Raw genomic sequence first — 19,103 nt, forward strand, 5'->3', positions numbered from 1 at the left:
CTTTTAAAAAGCCAATATATTAAAAATAAATAAATAAAAGTAAAAGCTAGGAAATACATAGCTCGTGTCTCCTTGGAGAATTCCATTTTCACGTCATTACATGACGTGTATTTTATTGTATAAAATAAATGTATTTTATTCTTCCTGTATTTTATTCTCTTTCCAATGAAACAGTAGTGTTAATATAGAACTACATATGACTAGCTTATGTTTGTGTGAGACTTTGAGTGACATATTGATCAACAAATGAGAGAGAAGAGCCCTCACCCTATGTTGGTTTGAAAAGCATGGTCCCATCCCTGTGTATCCTCTGTGTATTTTCTGATTTCAATGGCATCTATTACACACTCTAACTCCATGCAAACTTCTTTGTTAAAATGAAAGAAAAATGCTTTTCTATATCTAGAATTAATTCCATGGGGCATATTTAAAAAAAAAAATGATTCCTGGATCAAAGGATGTTTACCAAATGTTCACTTCAGTTAAGTTGTTCAGTTGTTCAGTTGTATCTGACTCTTTGAGACCCCAGGGACTGTAGCATGCCAGGCCTCCCTGTCCATCACCAACTCCCTGAACTTGCTCAGACTCATGTCTGTCAAGTCGATGATGCCATCCAACCATCTCATCCTCTGTCATCCCTTTCTCCTGCCTTCAATCTTTCCCAGCATCAGGGTCTTTTCCAAGGAGTCAGTTCTTCGCATCAGGTGGTCAAAATATTGGAGCTGCAGCTTCAGCATCAGTCCTTCTAATGAATATTTAAGACCGATTTCTTTAGGATGGACTGCTTAGATCTCCTTGGAATCCGAGGGAATCTCAAGAGTCTTCTCTAACGTCACAGTTCAAAAGCATCAATTCTTTGGACTCAACTTCCTTTATGGTCCAACTCTTACATCCATACGTGACTACTGGAAAAACCACAGCTTTGACTAGATGGACCTTTGCTGGCAAAGTAATGTCTCTGCTTTTTAATATGCTGTCTAGGTTGGTCATCGCTTTTCTTCCAAGGGACAAGCATCTTTTAATTTCATGGCTGCAGTCACCATCTACCGTGATTTTGGAGCCCCCCAAAATAAAGTCTGTCACTGTTTCCTCATCTATTTGCCATGACGTGATGGGACCGGATGCCATGATTTTAGTTTTTTGAATGTTGAGTTTTAAGCCAACTTTTTCATTCTCCTCTTTCACTTTCATCAAGAGGCTCTTTAGTTCTTCGCTTTCTGCCATAAGTGTGGTGTCATCTGCATATCTGAGGTTATTGATATTTCTCCCGGCAATCTGGATTCCAGCTTGTGCTTCATCCAGCCCAGCATTCACATGATGTACTCTGCATATAAGTTAAATAAGCAGGGTGATAATATACAGCCTTGACGTACTCCTTTCCCAATTTGGAACTAGTCTGTTGTTCCATGTCTGGTTCTAACTGTTGCTTCTTGACCTGCATACAGATTTCTCACGAGGCAGTTAAGGTCTGATATTCCCATCTTTTTAAGAATTTCCCACAGGTTGCTGTGATCCACACAGTCAAAGGCTTTAGTGTAAGTCAATGAAGAAGAAATAGATGTTTTTCTGGAACTCTCTTGCTTTTTCTATGATCCAACTGATGTTGGCAATTTGATCTCTGGTTCCTCTGCCTTTTCTAAATCCAGCTTGAACATCTGGAAGTTCTCAATTCACGTACCGTTGAAGCCTAGGTTGCAGAATTTTGAGCATTACTTTGCTAGCATGTGAGATGAGTGTAATTGTATGGTAGTTTGAACATTCTTTGGCATTGCCTTTGGGATTGAAATGAAAACTGACCTTTTCCAGTCCTGTGGCCACTGCTGAATTTTCCAAATTTGCTGGCATATTGAGTGCAGCACTTTCACAACCTCATCTTTTAGGATTTGAAATAGCTCAGCTGGAATTTCATCACCTCCAGTAACTTTGTTCGTAGTGATGCTTCCTAAGACCACTTGACTTCACACTCCAGAATGTCTGGCTCTAGGTGAATGATCACACCACCATGGTATTCTGGGTCATTAAGACCTTTTCTGTATAGTTCTATGTATTCTTGCTACCTCTTCTTAATATCTTCTGCTTTTGTTAGGTCCATACCATTTGTGTCCTTTATTGTGCCCATCTTTGCATGAAATTTTCCTTTGGTAGCTCTAATTTTTTTGAAGAGATCTCTAGTCTTTCCCATTCTATTGTTTTCCTCTATTTCTTTGCACTGATCACTGAGGAAGGCTTTCTTATCTCTCCTTGCTATTCTCTGGAACTCTGCATTCAGATGGATATATCTTTCCTTCTCTCCTTTGCCTTTCACTTCTCTTCTTTTCTCAGCTATTTGTAAGGTCTCCTCAGACAACCATTTTGCCTTTTTGCATTTCTTTTTCTTGGGGATGGTCTTGATCACTGCCTCCTGTACAGTGTAGATGAACCTCTGTCCATAGTCCTTCAGGCACTCTGTCTATCCAGTCTAGGCCCTTGAATCTATTTCTCACTCCCACTGTATAATCGTAAGGGGTTTGATTTAGGTCATACCTGAAAGGTCCAGTGCTTTTCCCTATTTTCTTCAATTTAAGTCTGAATTTTGCAGTAAGGAGTTCATGATCCGAGCCACAGTCAGCTCCTGGTCTTGTTTTTGCTGACTGTATAGAGCTTCTCCATCTTTGGCTGCAAAGAACAGAATCAATCTGATTTCAATATTGACCATCTGGTGATATCCACGTATACAGTCATCTCTTGTGTTGCTGGAACAGGGTGTTTGCTATGACCAGTGAGTTCTCTGAGCAAAACTCTATTAGCCTTTGCCCTGCTTCATTTTGTGCTTCAAGGCCAAACTTGCCTGTTACTCCAGTTATCTCTTGACTTCCTACTTTTGCATTCCAGTCCCCTATGATGAAAAGGATATCTTTTTTTAGTGTTAGTTCTAGGAGGTCTTGTAGGTCTTCATAGAACCGTTCAACTTCAGCTTCTTCGGCAAGGTAAACCATTCAAGTCTATGCCCCAACCATTAATGCTAAAGAAGCTGAAGCTGAATGGTTCTGCAGATATCTGCCGAATAACTCAAAGATATTTTTGTGTGTATCCTTTGATGGGAAACATGACCTTGCCCCTAGGCTGCTCTTGGCTATTTCTCCTTGGTCTCCCATTCCCTCCCTTCCCTAATTAACAACTGCTTGAACCTGCCCATTTGAACTCAGGGAAGGTTGAGGAGGCTGAATGAAGGCTATTTCCTATAATCAAAGAAATAGGGGACACAGCAAGACTTTGTGCCTAGGAGCCTGTAGGGCCCTGTGGAATCATGGTGAACTTTTTCTGTATGTAGTTTAAAAAGTATGTGTTTTAGGAGTGAGATTAAAAGATTGAATGTGGTTTTTCTTCCCCCTAGGATATATGCATTTAAAAAATTTTTTCCTCCAAAATTGCCTCCTGCTTTCCCAAGCTTCCCTTGTCCCGAATCTACTTTCTCCTGGGCCCTTTCTCCCAGCTAGGAGGATGGGTAGCAGGATGGAGGGAATGTGGACTCTGGAAGTGAGCGGCCCTGGGCCAGGACCCCCATCCCCCAAGCTGCGCAAGCTCCAGGAAATCACTCCACCTCTCTGAGTCTTGGTTCCTAATCTGTACGAAGGGTTTATTTAGATCTGGTTCTCGACACACCAACTGTGTGACCTTGAGTAAGTAATTCACCTCCTGGGGCCTGTTTCTCATCTGTACAAGGTGGCTGGTGGTGAACCGTATCTCCACTCCTAGCCACGGTCAGTCCTGTCCACTGCCTGCTCTGACCTCAGAGAAGGCCCCTCCTCTCACCTCTCTGCAGACAGACACCTCCTAGTCCTGACTGTCCTCTGACAACTCCTCCATCCTCTGCATTTGCACAGGGGACAGCTGGGAAGCTGAACCGCAAGTATCCAAAAGGAGGACCACCTGAAGGGTGTGTGGTGGTGGAGATGAGGGCTCACCTCCAGAGCCCCAGGAATAGGAGGGTCTGGCTGGGGCCTGGGCTCCTTCCCACCACCAGCTGGGAGTCCCTCTATTCTTTCCTCAGTGATGGTGTATACTGAGGACTTGGGGTTTGGGAATCCCCTGTTTGGTTCTTGGATCTTGGAGCAGGCACCAATTCCCTGCTGCAGGAAATCCCTCTACAGCTCAGATTACAGCTACTGGGCTGCCTCCATACCTGTCTCTCCCTTAGAATTTTCCTTTATCTCCCTCTCAGGGCAAGCCCCAGGGAGAGATACAAAATGGATTTTGAAGCATCTCTCGTCTCCCCTGTTTCTCAGGAGCCCCATATTTCACCCTCTGGAGGAACCCCGTGACTTCTCACCCTCCCCCCTTCCACCCTTAGCTGGTTGGGACATTCTCACAGGTGTGAATGGTGGTCTTAAACCCAAAGATGAAACTCTAGTAGCATTGCAACCATCCACTCCTGAATTGGGGACAGTATATGGAGGATGGCAGATTTTCCCCAATGGCCCTGGAATCACTCCAAGTAGGAACAGACACAACTCATAAGGGAGAAAGTGTCTCATGCTGGCTGCCAGCTGTTTTTGCTTCCTCTTCCAATTTGCCAGTGTGTGCGTGGCTTTCTCAGTGCAAGCTTCAGCTCCAGCACCTCAACCCTCTTGAGTTTGATGGGCCTGGAGTTTTCTCCTGGCACCAGATGCAGGCAGGAAATACTGACATATCCTGAGAAACTGTGGCTGGTGCCCAGAGCTACACTCTCTTAATCCCCACCTACCATCTGGGAGCAGAAATCGGAAGTCTGCTCCAGCCTCCTGCCTGTTTTCTGAAAGGGGGTCAGCTCCGGCAGGAAGCCACACCTGCAAGGTGTCACCCTCAACTCCTCAGCTCACATCCTGGCATCTTCAGTCTTCCCCCCTCCTAAAGGCTCACATTGACTTAGTTATTTCTGCCAGCAGCTGAGCCTCCCTCTCCACCCTTGGTCTCCCCTGGCAGTTGCCTTCTGCCAAAACAAAGGGCACTGCTTGCTGGCATCCTTGAAAATCCGCCTTCCCTACACAGATGCGTGGACATGGGTGCTGAGTGAGACTGGAGCTCAGAAGTTGCCACATTTGAAATATCCGTCCCACATCCAGGCATGCTGGCCAGACCGATCTTCCTGCCTCCCTTCCTCCTGCTCACAATTGGATAGGTTTTCACACAGACACACACAGACAGACAGACAGACAGACAGACAGACAGACACACACACACACACACACACACACACACACACACCTGTGAAACCAGCACCACAATCAAGATTGGGAACAATCCATCAAGCCCCAAGTTTCCTCATGCCCTTTTGGGATCTCTCCCACCTTCCCTCATTCCCCCACCCTCAAGCAAACCTTGATGTCTCGCTGTCATTATACATCAATTTTCATTTTTAGATTTTTTTTTGATAGACGGAGTCTTATAGTATGAATTCTTTTTTGTCTGCTTTTTTTCACCCAGCATGACTATTCTGAGATTCATCTGTGTCATTGCTTGGTATAAATATTTCATTCCCATTTGCATTCCAATCAACTGTGTGAATATACCACAGTTCATTTATCCATTCATCCTTTAATGGCCATAGAGGTTGTACCCAAATTGGGGCTGTTATGAATAAAGTTGCTATGTACATTTCCTGGGTTTCCCAGGAGGCGCTAGTGGTAAAGAACCTGCCTGCCAATACAGGAGAATGTAAGAGACATGGGATTGATCCCTGGGTCAGGAAGATCCCTTGGAGGAGGGCATGGCAACCCACTCCAGTATTCTTGCCTAGAGAATCCCATGGACAGAGAAGCCTGGCAGGCTATGGTCCATAGAGTTGCAAAGAGTCGGACATGACTGAAGCGACTTAGCATGCACGCATGTACATTTCACGCTTGAGTTTCTGTATGGACAAAAGCTTTTATTTCTCTTGGGTAAATACACAGGAGTGGAATGGCCAGATAGTATGGTGGATGTATGTTTAATATATAATATATGTATTCAAATATATGTATAATATATACTAATTTAATATAAAATATAATGTATATAGTAGTTGTAAAACACACATAAAATTTATCATCTTAACCAGTATAAATGTACAATTCAGTAGTGTTAAACATACATTGTTGTGCAACCAATCCCCTTAACTTTTCCATCTTGAAAAACTAAAAGTCTATCCCGATTAACCAACTCATGTATAATGTCCTCAAGATTCAGGCATGTTGTAGCATGTGACAGGATTTCTTTCCTTAAGGCTGGATAATATAGACTGTGAATATAGACCAAGTTTTCTTTATCTATTTATCTATCAATGGACATTTGGGTTGCTTCCACCCCTCGACTATTGTGAATAATATACTGCAAGGAACATGGGTGTGCAGGTATCTCTTCGAGATCCTGTTTTCAATTCTTAGATATGTATAGACTAAGACACATACCCAGAATGTATGTTTGACTTTTTAAGAAGTTGCCAAATTATCTTCCAAAGTGATTGTATCGTTTTACATTCCCAACGGTGTATGAGGATTCCAGTTTCTCCACATTCTCACCAACACTTGGTATGGTCAATCTCTTTTAGCTTTTGTGTTTTTTTAAAAAAATATTTATTTGGCTGCACTGGATCTTAGTTGCAGCATGTAGAATCTCTTAGTTGTGGCATCTGAACTCAGCTGTGGTATGTGGGCTCTAGCTCCCTGACCACAGGTTGAACCTAGGCCCCCTGCATTGGGAGTGTGGAATCTGAGCCACTGGATTCCCAGCCACGGCAAGTTCCCTGGTCAGTCTTTTTAATATTAACCATTCTAATAGGTGTGTTTGTGGTATCTTATTGTGATTTTAATCTGCATTTCCTTAATGACTAATAATGTTGAACATCTTTTCATTTGCTAATTAGTCGTTCAAGTATATTCTTTGGTGAAGTGTCCGTTCCACTCTTTGGCCCAATTCCCCTCTAGACCTTTATTTGTTAAGCTTTATTTTTTTGAATTGTTTTAGATTTACAGGGAAAATGTGAAAACAGTACAGAGAGTTTCCATATACCCCACATCTAGTTTCCCTCTTATTTTATGTCTCACACTTGTTAGATACTATAGCACAGTACTTAGTACATACTATGGTGTATTGTTTATAATTAATGAACCAACACTGATAAATTGTTACTAACTGAAGCCCATTCTTTATTCAGATTTCCTCAGTTTTTACCCAATGTCCTTTTTCTGCCCCAGTATCCCATCCAGGATCCCATGTCACATCTAGTTGTACTGACTCCTCAAACTCCTCCTGTCTGTCACAGTTGCTCAGACTCTCCTTGTTTTTAATGACCTGTGTACTTTGGCCACCTGATGCAAAGAACTGGCTCATTTGAAAAGACCCTGATGCTGGGAAAAATTGAAGGCAGGAGGATAAAGGGATGACAGAAGATGGGATGGTTGGATGGCATCACCGACTCAGTGGACATGGTTTGAGTAAACTCCGGGAGTTGGTGATGGACAGGGAGGCCTGGCGTGCTGTGTCCATGGGGTCGCAGAGTCGGACTCGACTGAGCGACTGAACTGAATTGTGCTGTACTTAGTTGCTCAGTCACGTCTGACACTTTGCAACCCCACGGACTGTAGCCCACCAGGCTCCTCCATCCATGGGGATTCTCCACACAAGAATACTGGTGTGGGTTGCCATACCTTCCTCCAGGGGATCTTCCCAACCCAGGGTTCGAAACCAGGTCTCCCTCGTGGCAGGTGGCTTCTTTATTGTCTGAGCCACCAGGGAAGCCCAAGAATACTGAAGTGAGTAGCTATCCCTTCTCCAGCGGATCTTCCTGACCCAGAAATTGAATCGGGGTCTCCTGCATTGCAGGCAGATTCTTTTCCAGCTGAGCTACTAGGGAAGCCCTTTTAATGAACTACTGGCCAGATATTTTGGAGGATGTGGCTCAGTTGAGGTTTGCTTGATGTTTTTTCTCATGGTTAGACTGGGGTTGTGGATTTGGGGGAGGAAGACAACTGATGCAAAGTGCTGTTCTCATGACACTGTATCGAGGACACGTGCTGCCTACATGACGTATCACTGATGACATTGAGCCTGGTCTCCTGGCTGAGGATGGATTTCTGGTGTCTCCACTCTAAAGTTACTCTTTCTCCTTTCCATACTGTGCTCTTCAGAAGGAAGTCACTATGCAAAGCCCACATGGAAGGAGTAGAGTATTTTCCACTTCTTTAAGGGCTGAAGTATCCACTGAAAGTATTGGGAATTCTGCATGAGAGATTTGTCTCTTTCTTCCCCATTGACTTACCTATTCAATCATCTGTTTATATCACTATGAACCCCGAGTACTTATTTTTTACTGTGAGTTATTATTCAGTCCTACTTTATTTATTTTGTTAGTCAAATTGTTCCAGTTTTGACCACTGGGAGCTCTTTCAATTGGCTCTTTGCCCATTTACAAAATGGAATTGGTTGTTTTCTTATTAAGAGCTTTTATGTGTTCTCTATAAATGCCCTTTTTCAGAAATACTATTTGCAAATACTTTCTCCCAGTCCATGATTTCTCTACCCAACTCCTTAAGAGTGTCATCTGAAAAGGAGAATTTTTTATTTCAGTAGGTCCATATTAACTTTTATCCTTTGTGCATCATGCTTTTGGTGTCTTCATCTAAGAAATCTTTGCTTCAGTCAAGATTACAAAAAATATTTCTCTTTGTTTTCTTCTAGAGGATTTTTAATGTTTTAAAATACAAAGGTTTTATTATAAAAATCAAATAACTGAGTCATGGTGAACTCAGTTCAATTATTTTAGGCAATTACAGTATACAAGGAGATTAACATTTACCAGTAAGAAAAACAGGTATAGGCAATTAATTTCTTAGAGACATTAGTGATTGGAAAGAGTCTGGGGAAAAGGAAATGTTCAGTCTATAAAACAAACAAACAAAAAATGACCCCCAAATTAAATAGAGCTATTTTTGCAATTTTATTAAAAATTCAGTGTTTTAATAATTAGGTGAAAAAGGATATGTGCCCTCCAAAGAGTCACTCCACTTGCACCAAAAGACTTGGTTCTTTTTTTCCTAGTAGAGCAATATTTCTTTTTATTTTTTAATTGAAATACAATTAGAGATATAACTGACACAGAGCATTATAATAGTGTCAGGTGTAAAAGTGAAAGTGAAGTCGCTCAGTCGTGTCCGACTCTTTGCGACCCTGTGGACTGTAGCCTACCAGGCTCCTCAGTCCATGGAATTTTGCAGGCAAGAATACTGGAGTGGGCTGCCATTTCCTTCTCCAGAGGATCTTCCCAACCCAGGGATTGAACCTGGGTCCCCTGCATTGCAGGCAGACACTTTACCGTCTGAGCCACCAGGGTGTACAGATGATGATTAAAAATTTGTGTATGTTGCAAGACGACCCTCACAAAAAGTCTGCTGCTGCTGCTAAGTTGCTTCAGTCGTGTCCGACTCTGTGCGACCCCATAGACGGCAGCCCACCAGGCTCCCCCGTCCCTGGGATTCTCCAGGCAATAACACTGGAGTGGGTTGCCATTTCCTTCTCCAATGCATGAAAGTAAAAAGTGAAAGTGAAGTCGCTCAGTCGTTTCCGACTCTTAGTGACCCCATGGACTGCAGCCCACCAGGCTCCTCCTCCCATGGGATTTTCCAGGCAAGAGTACTGGAGTGGGGTGCCATTGCCTTCTCCGCACAAAAGTCTAGTTACTTCCATCACTACACAGAGTTATAAAAAACTTTTTTTTTCTTGTGATGGGAACTTTTAAGATCTCCTCTCTCAGCAAATTTCAAATATTTGATAGAGTATTGTTAATACTAACTCTAGTCACCAGGCTGTACAGTCCATCCTGTGACTTACTTATTTTATAACGGGAAGTTTTTACCTTTTGACCCCTTCCCCCATTTCTCTCACTCCCCACCATTCTTCCAGAGGCTTTTCCTTTTTTTAGGATTTCATTTATGTCTGTGATCTATCTTGAGTTAATTTTGTATAAGGTACAAGATATAAATCTAAGTTCTTTATAAAAAATGGATATCATGTTATGCCAGTGTTGTCTGTCGAAAAGACTTTGCTTTCTCCATTGAAATAACTTTGCATCTTGGACTAAAATCAGTTGTCTATGTCATGGGACTATTTCTGGACCTTCCGTTTGTTCCACTGATAGATTTACCCACCTTTATGTCAGGACCATCCTGTCTTGATCCCTATGGCTTTACAGTAAATCTTGAAACCTGGTAGTCTTAGTTTTCCAGCTTTTGTTCCATTTTCAAAGTTGTTTTTGTTATTCTAAGTCCTTCATATTTTCATATGAATTTTTGAAATGGCTTGTGAATTTCTACACTGAAAGCAATCACATTATATTTTTCTTGTCAACTTACTTTCTCATCCTCTGCAATTACCACCTCAAACCTTCTGCTCCTGACCTCCAGTCTTCTACTCTGCCTGGCTTCCTACTTCACAGAGAAAACCAAAGCCATCCGAGGGGAGTTCTCTCGACTTTGCGCCACCAAATATACAGACTCACCTTTCCCTGACCCTTCTTCGCCTGTGTCTAGAGCTCACCCACCCACCTGGGCTCAGACCCCATTCCTGTCTCAGAATTCTCCAATTTTTCATCATTCCCTCTCTCTCTCCGACCTCCATCTCTCAACTGGATCCTTACCAGCAACGTTTAAATCTACCCCAGCCTTCTATCAAAACACAGTCATTCAATATAAATTCAAGTAAGTAAAGAAAGGCTATTGAAAAGCACTAATCCAGGAATTCCCTGGTAGCCCAGGGTTAGAATTTTGGGCTTTCTCCACCATGGCTGGGTTCAGTCCTTGGTCAGGGAACTGAGATCCCTCTGGGCACACGGCAAGAGCAAAACAAAAACAGTGACCAGCACTCATCCTGTTCATGAAAATAATCTGGGAAACCATTTTTTGCAAACATCATGCTCAGGTCAGGGGTTAGAAATGCCACCTGTGACCCCATGCTGTTGTTTTTCCTAGATGCTGCTTATCTTAATTCTCCTTCCAAGAGAGTGATTTTCCCCCGGGTAGAAGTGTACTGCCAGATAGAACTCGCCCTTGGCAACCAGTGTCCTGAACGCTGTCAACCGAGCCTCCAAAGACAGCCGGCCAGTCCAGAAGAATCCAGACAACTTCACACACAGCGGGCTCCCAAAGAGGATGGAAGGGGTGGCCGCTGTCCACCTCTGTCCCCACCCATGCCGGCACCCGAATCCACATGTGACTGGCCTGTGGAGCCGCCTGTTTTATCACCTGCATCGCCACCAGCCTCATCGCCGTCACGTTCTCCAACTGACTTGCCACCTGCGTCACTCCCAGCCGTGCCCTTACTCCCCAGCTCAACACCTGGGCTGTCACCTGTACCACCATCCCAGCAGATACAACCGACTGGATCACCGCCCAAGTCCCCGCCCCCCCAGGCAACTGCATCACCCAGGCCACCCCTGGGGCCTTGCGGTGTGGGGGCACCTCCAGCGTTGCCCCGATATTCTTCTTCAGCATCACCTGCACAGCCACCTGTGGAGGAACTGGGCCCAGAACAGCCCCAAGGTATGGACCCTTCTGGCCTGTCTCAGCTGCCTCACATCCGAGCCCATTGGCAAGTATGTAATGATGTGGTAGCTATAGCCATCGCTTTAGAGGGGTGCACTGGTGAGGTTAGTTAGCCCTTAGCTTTAGTGGCTCTACTGGCCTTCCCTGGTGGCTCAGACAGTAAAGTGTCTGCCTACAATGCAGGAGACCCGGGTTCGATCCCTGGGTTGGGAAGATCCCCTGGAGAAGGAAATAGCAACCCACTCCAGTATTCTTGCCTGGAAAATCCCATGGATGGAGGAGCTTGGTTGGCTACTGTCCATGGGGTCGCAAAGAGTCGGACACAACTGAGCGACTTCACTATGGCTATGAGGAGAGGCCACCATGAGAGGGCAGTGTACTTGACTTTTTGTCTTTTCCTTTAGCTTGTGTATGCGTCGCTTCCTTTGTGTCCGACTCTTTGCGACCCTATGGACCATAACCTGCCAGGCTCCTCTGTCCATGGGATTCTCCAGGCAAGAATATTGGAATGGGTTGCCATTCCCTCCTCTAGGGTATCTTCCCAACCCAGGGATCAAACCCGTGTCTCTTATATCTCCTGCATTGGCAGGCAGGTTCTTTACCACTGGTTCCTGTCCATTGATTCTCAAAGTGTGGTCCCCAACCAGCGGCAACAGCATCACCTGAGAACATGTTAGAAATAAAAATTCTCAGGTCCTACCACATACCTACTAAATCAACAATTCCAGGGGTGGGATCCAGCTGTCTGCATTTTTTACAAGCCTTCCAAGTTCTTTTGCCCTCTCACGTTTGAGAACTGCAATTGTAGTAGATTTTTATTGTGAAAGCCACTGTGCCGGGGCAGTGGTACTCAAAGAGCGGTCTGTGGACCAGTGCCAGCCTCTGAATTGTCTGTTACTTGTGCACAATGAGATGAGTGCAGAAAGTGAGAGCAAGCATTTTGAAATGTTTATAGCAATAAGATAGAGCCGTGACATCCAAGAGTTTCATCATTTCCTACTAGTTCATTTGTAGTTCATTTGTAATACATTTTACCAAAGTACTAGTCCATTATGGATTGTAAGTATGATTTTTAGAAATTGGTTCTTCAGTACAGATAGTTTGAGAAGACCCTCTCTGGGGGCTTCAAAGGTGAACTGTTCTCAATTCCTCACTCTCAGGAAATCTCCCTTCCGACAGAGGGAATGGCATGGATGCTAACTTCAAAAATACAAGAAGAAATTCTCACGTACTGTGTAACCAACAAAAACAGTGTTGAGGGTACTTACAGAGAATAAGATCACCTCTCTCTGGGGGGAAATAAGGAAGGCTTCTCGGAGGTGAGGGGTAATTTGAAAGGGGCAGGATTTTGACAACTGTGGTTTGTGGGATCTGACCAAGTAGAAAGAACATTTCAGATTTTGTTTATTCTAGAGGTCCGGGTGCAGAGAAGGAAGGTATAAGGCACCTTCAATGTAAAGGCGACACCTGATTGGCCACTGTAGGTGGTCTGGGTGGGAACCAACGGAGAGAGGTCCAAGTGATGGAGTGAGGCCAGGCTGTAGGGCCTTCATGGTCCATCGGTCGGGCTTTCATAGTTATTATGATAAATAGTAGCACAGGTTAGCAAGGCTTCCTTATTTGTGATTCTGCCCCAGGTCAGGTGTGACCCCCTCCTTTTTCTGGAGTGAGTTCATTTTGGCTTTTCTGTTTTTCTTTTCTTTCCTTTTTTTCTTTCTCTCTTTGGGAATAGGTTCACTTTGCCTTTTATTTTGTTTTCGTTTTTCTTTTCTTGTCTTCCTTTCTTCCCTTTTTTTTTTTTTTAAATAGGTTCACTTTGATTCTTTTCAATCACAAGACAAAAATACCAGAACTTAGGAGTCAGAAAGTTGGTCAAAGTGTTTCACTTGCTTTCTTATTCCCAGTTAAATGAAATGCATTTATTTTATGTTATCACACCAGTGCTTAAAGCCAGCCATCTTCAGGGGCCTGAACAATCATGAGTCTGGAGTTGGCATTCCTCACTTGTATCGGGGGTGGGCAGAGGGCACAGATAGCCCAGTGATTTTCCACTAGAGGCAATATTACCCCAGGAGACATTTGGCAGCATCTGGGGACATTTTTGGTTGTCACCTGGTGGGGAACGTAGTCGGGAGAAGCCAGGGATGCTGCTAAACATCCTACAGTGCTCAACCCTTACACCAAAGACTTGCCTGGCCGGTGGCGTCCGGAGTCCTCAGGTCGAGAAGCCCTGCTGGGTCTCAGCAGTGACATCTGAGGCCATCAGGGGGAGTTGGACAGAGTGCCGCTCCCAGGGGTTCATGTTATTTGTTGTTTTGCCATGTTATTGTTGGGGGTGGGAGTGTTGCAGAAAGTCCTGGGGAAAATCCATAAACAAAGGAACCACAAATAGATCTGGGCAAGTGAGGGACAGCCAGCAGGTCCCCAGATGAAAGGTCTCCAAGTTCCTCAGATAGATGAATGTGCTAATTTATTCCATATTATTATCATTTACATGTGTTACATAATTACACCTTAATATTCATGTATTATATATCCCCATACTCGTCGGAAACATGCAGAGAGCTTACTTAAGAATAGTGGCCATGATGGGACTTCCATGGTGGTCCAGTGGTTAAGACTCCACGCCTCCGATGCATGGGGAGTGGATTTGATCCCTGGTCAAGGGAACTAAGATCCCACATGGCCGCAGCATGGCCAAAAAATTTTGAAAAGAATACTGGTCATGAAATGATTTCTATTTCCTATTCCAGTAAAGAAGACAAAAAAAGCATTACAGAAAGCAGATGATGGAAGGTTCAGGCCCCTGTGGGGGATTTTCTTGAAAACTTTCCCTAACACAACTGGCTGCTTTTCAGGACAGAATTGTTGATAATATTATGTCAAGGGTTAGCTTCAGGCCTTCCCGCAGATGCTGTTGCCCTGGATCTCAGTCAAGTCCCCAAATATGATTCTGGTCCCAAATACGAGAATTTAAGAAAAAGAGTTTCTAAACATTCTCACTTTCTTCTTATTGTTATTTCAGAAATGACTAAGTACTCCTCCTCGCCGTCCCCATCTCACTCACATCTTCTATATTTTTATTTTTGGCTGTAGCTCCCTTTGCCTCTTCAAATTTGAAAAGCACCGTGCCTCTGGCTAATGTGAAGGAAACCACCAGCAAACCTCACGCAGTGTGAGTATCTCCTTGACTGGGGACAGTTTCTTTCCTTCGGTCGGGGAGGGGGCCCAGCTAAATGATACTTTCCATCTCTTTAGCTGCCTGGGGATCCTCTTTGGATGTGATTACAGACCACTGCCTCCCTTCTCTCTCCTTCAGTGGGGGGACACGGGGACACGAGTCTGTTCCTCCCGACAGTGTCAGTCCCAGTCGCCGCTGTGCGCACTGGGAGTGTACCTCCTCTGGATGCGGTGGGGGAGTGTGCACGCTTCCTCATACCTGACTCTTGGGGATGTCTCAGGTCAAGAGAGCTGGCAGGCCTGCTGCACCCTAGCCTTGGGTGGTTCCTGCACAGTATAAATTAAGGGAATTCTACCCCAAATCTCCCTTAATCCAAATTATTTTCTAACAGCATAAGAAGGGGGCTAATACTGCTATGTTGCAGATTGTCTCCAGAAAATCTTCTTTCATAATGCACCTCAACCATCTGGGTTGTGTAACATGTGCTCTGTTGTTACCCTTGCAACTATTACGAGACGGCTGGGGAAGGTTTTTTTTCTTTTTAACCTCTCTGGGAATCACAATACCCAGGCTCCCTTGCTGACTGAATGCCAGTGGGGTTGGCCGGTGGAAGGCACCAGCAGGAGATCAGAGAGTAAATCAGGGTGTTGTTATTCACCAACCTCATCCCTCCCCTCCTTGGGGTAGCTCTGGCAGTGGCTGAGTTTTCCTATGGCCACCATCAGAGAAAAGGGCCCAAGGCACTTGTCACTTGGTATCATATCCAGGATATTAAAACATACCTGCTTCTCACATTAAGTATAGTTTTAATTATAAAATTTTTGGAAAAAGTTTACATACATAATTTTGTGCTTGGACATAAATTATGCATTTTATTCACATGATAGCTTACTTTATTGCATTGATATGTAACTGTATAAAAGTTTGAGTTTCATTTGACTAGTGGCTATGATGTTCCTTAGGTAAACATTCATTGATTACAAAGTGAAAGTTCACTGGGGAACTCTGATGTTCAGCTGGGGTTGAGAATCATAACACTGTGTGTCTGTCTACCTTCTGAGCTGGAGTGGAGCCCTGTCATTAAGCAACCATGACTTCATCTCTTTGTCCAGGGAGAGGCCTGCTGAAGAGTCCAACTGGGTGAGCAAGGTATTCAAGAAGAACAAACAAAAGACAAGTGGCACCAGAAAAGGCTGCTTAAGACATCCACGAAGCAAGAAAACAGGCAGCAAAGTGCAGTGAGCATGATTAATGTCTCTAATTCCACAAAGGGAACGGCTGCAGGAAGATTATAGGGGTAGTGAGGGGGGTCAGTAAGGATCAGGATGAGGAGCTGGGCTTCGGAGTTGGATGAACCCAACATAACATTCCTGTTCAGCCACAGTCTCACCCAGGGAGCGTGCTTAGGACTCTTGGTCTTTCTGAGCCTCTATCTCCTAGTAAAATAGGGCTAATACCAACTTGTAAGGCTGTTGTGAGGGTTTAACTAGGTCAACTGTGTAACTTGCTTCGCAGAGTGCAAGATGTGTGATAGTAGTCAATAATTAGTAGATATTATGGTTATAACTCCTAGAAGTTAACTAGCTACTTCTTAGCTTCTGAATAGAACTCTACTTAAAGAATATTAAAGTTGTCCACTAGTCCAATCTGCTATCTTCTGGAATAAAGTCGTCCACTAGACCACTAGTCCATCTGATATCTTCTGGAATAAAGTTGCTATTTATTCCTTGCCCCGTGCTAAAGTCACTTCAGTCGTGTTTGACTCTTTGTGATCCTATGGACTCTAGCCTGCCAGACTCCTCTGTCCATGGAGTTCTCTAGGCAAGAATACTGGAGTGGGTTGCCATGCCCTTCTCCAGGGGATGCTCCCAAGCCAAGAATCAAACCTATGTCTCTTCTGTCTCTTACTTTGGCAGACAGGTTCTTTACCACCAGCACCACCTAGGAAGCCCATTCCTTATCCCAGAGCGGGGAAAAAAAGAACTGTTCTTAAAAACCCAAGCTGTGGGTGCTCATGTAACTCACCATGTAGAGTTCCTAACTCTTGCCAACCTACAGCTTAAAGTCCTGACCAATGTAGGCCTGCTTCTAATTGCTTCTGACTCTATTAGATTGTTTTGGCTTAATTAGTCAAACGTTATCGAGCACCTACTAAATGCCATGGGGTCACAAAGGGTCAGACACAACTGAGCTACTAAGCACAGCACAAATGCCAAGCACTCTTCCACGTTCTGGGGATATCAAAGACGAATTCAGGGACTTCCTTGGTAGTCTAGTGGTTAAGACTCCACGGTCCCAAAGCAGGGGCCATGGGTTCAATCCCTTGTCAAGGAAGTTCTGCATGCTGCAGGGCATAGCCAAAAAAAAAAAAGATATGGGCTGATACAGCCAATAATGTTTGCCATGGCAGTATAAGGGACTTCTCTGGTGGTCCAGTGGTAACTCTGTGCTCTCAATGCAGGGGGCACAGGTTCAATCCCTGGTCAGGAAACTAAGCTCCTGCATGCCTCATGGTGTGGCCGAAAAAAAGCAAGATAAATTCAACTTGATCCCCAACTTTGAAGATTTACCCTAAAGTTTGATTTACATGGGTTTGATCCTTGGGTTGGGAAGATCCCCTGGAGAAGGAAATGGCGACCCACTCCAGTATTCTTGCCTGGAAAATTCCATGGACAGAGGAGCCTGGTGGGTTACAGTCCATGAGACTGCAAAAAAGTTGGACATGACTGAGCAACTGAGTGCACAGCAAGGGTGTAGGACTCAGGGCAGTCGCTGGTTTCTGGAACGTATGGGTGGGATCAGTGCAGCCTGGAATTAGTCACTCTGTTCCTTGGTCTCCAGCCTCAACACTTCCCTGACCTTTGAGTCTGTCTCCAGGAGCTCAGGGTCAGGTGTGGTCGTGAGGGTGTAGGAAGGTCTGCCTTGGATGTGGGGAGCTTCCCTGCAGCTGGGGTGCTCTCTGGGAGCCAGGTCCAGACTTGGCTCTTTGACTCCAGAGCCACACCTCTTTCCATGCTCAGAAGAGTGGGAACCGTGCGCTTCAGCCAAAGCTTCCTTGGTTGATAAACTTCTAGGAATCAAGGTGTTGTACAAAGAAGCAGGATGTGATAAAAACAAACAAAACGATTTTCACAAGCTGTGGGAAACCTTGTTGTTGATGAGTCACACATCTTGTGTGCCGTGTTCCTTTATAGAACAAGTTGATGAAACTACTGGAGGCAATATACCAATTGATCTTAAGCAATTCCTTGCAGATTTATTGCTATGAGTTTCAAAGACAAGGTTAGGGGACAGGGCGGGGGGAAATATATATATATATATATATATATATATATATATATATATGTATATATGTATATGTATATAAAAGGCATAGAAAAACAGAAGTGATCCAGCAAGAGGAAAGACCTGTTCCGAAACTACAGTCACAGGAGACGCTGCCACATCCACTGGCTAGTCCTGGGGAAACTCCTGGTCTCCTGGCAGAGGAAAGAGTCTAGAATAAAAGCTCAGGATAGATGTTCTGGGTGTGTCTGTGTCTGTTTTAAATCAAATGTTCAATCTATACTCTGGCATGGGTTGTATTAGTCAGTTCTTGCTGTTTTGATAATGCTGTATAACAAACAGCACTCTTTCCCGCACTGCCCCGGCCAAGATCTCAGTGGAATACAAAACAAACATTTGACTTTTCTCTTTCATAGGTCTGTGAATTGGCTACAATAGCTCTGCCTAGGCTTACAGCTTGGGGTCAAGTCTGTCCCTGTCCCTTTTATTCAGGATCAGCAGTAATGCCAGATATGCTCTTCTCCTGGAGCATGGCTAGATAGATGTATCAGCCTGGCTGTCCTCTGCTGGCCTTATCTCTCCTCTAGTAAAAGTTCAGTGGTCATCTGACTCAGGATGTGTAACTGGCCTCAAAGTAGAAAGACAAGTAGAAAGAGAAACTGAAATACTGCTTGCAGGCTACAGATGGAAAAGAAGGAGATCCGTCTTGCTGATTGCTACTCACATCCTTTTTTTTTTTTAATGTTTATTTATTTTTGACTGTACTGGGTCTTTGTTGCTGTGTGTGGGCTTTCTCTACTTGCAGCAAGCAGAGGCAACTCTCTAGTTGCAGGGCACGGGCTTCTCACTGTGGTAGCTTCTGTTGTGGAGCATGGGCTCAAGGCACTCAGACTTCAGTTGTTGCAGCTCACGAGCTCTAGACGTTGGGCTCGGTTCTTGCGGCGCACCAACTTCGTTGCTCCGCAGCATGTGGGATCTTCCCAGACCAGGGATCAAAACCTGTGTCCCCTGCATAGGCAAGCAGGTTCTTAACCACAGACCAAGTGTCAGACTCCCCAAATTTCCACTATTAGAGAATCTTTCCTTTGAGTTACTATGGAACCTCC

General features: G+C 44.3%; 1 protein-coding gene across 4 annotated transcripts in view; it reads left to right on the plus strand.

The window, feature by feature from the left end:
• Positions 1-19,103, plus strand: part of PNPLA1 (patatin like phospholipase domain containing 1) — a 56,453-nt gene that overhangs the window by 34,485 nt on the left and 2,865 nt on the right. For 2 of the 4 annotated variants that reach the window (XM_027525070.1, XM_027525069.1), the window contains exons 6-8: positions 10,959-11,528; positions 14,628-14,706; positions 15,825-16,392. In XM_027525070.1, coding sequence (XP_027380871.1) covers positions 10,959-11,528; positions 14,628-14,706; positions 15,825-15,954 — 779 coding nt within the window. In that variant the 3' untranslated portion in view covers positions 15,955-16,392. Of the gene's footprint in view, positions 1-10,958; positions 11,529-14,627; positions 14,707-15,824; positions 16,393-19,103 lie in introns of those variants that run through there. The other 2 variants (XM_027525068.1, XM_027525067.1) reach the window with 1 other exon arrangement.

This window comes from Bos indicus x Bos taurus, chromosome 23 (assembly GCF_003369695.1).
Source record: "Bos indicus x Bos taurus breed Angus x Brahman F1 hybrid chromosome 23, Bos_hybrid_MaternalHap_v2.0, whole genome shotgun sequence".
Classification (NCBI taxonomy): domain Eukaryota; kingdom Metazoa; phylum Chordata; class Mammalia; order Artiodactyla; family Bovidae; genus Bos; species Bos indicus x Bos taurus.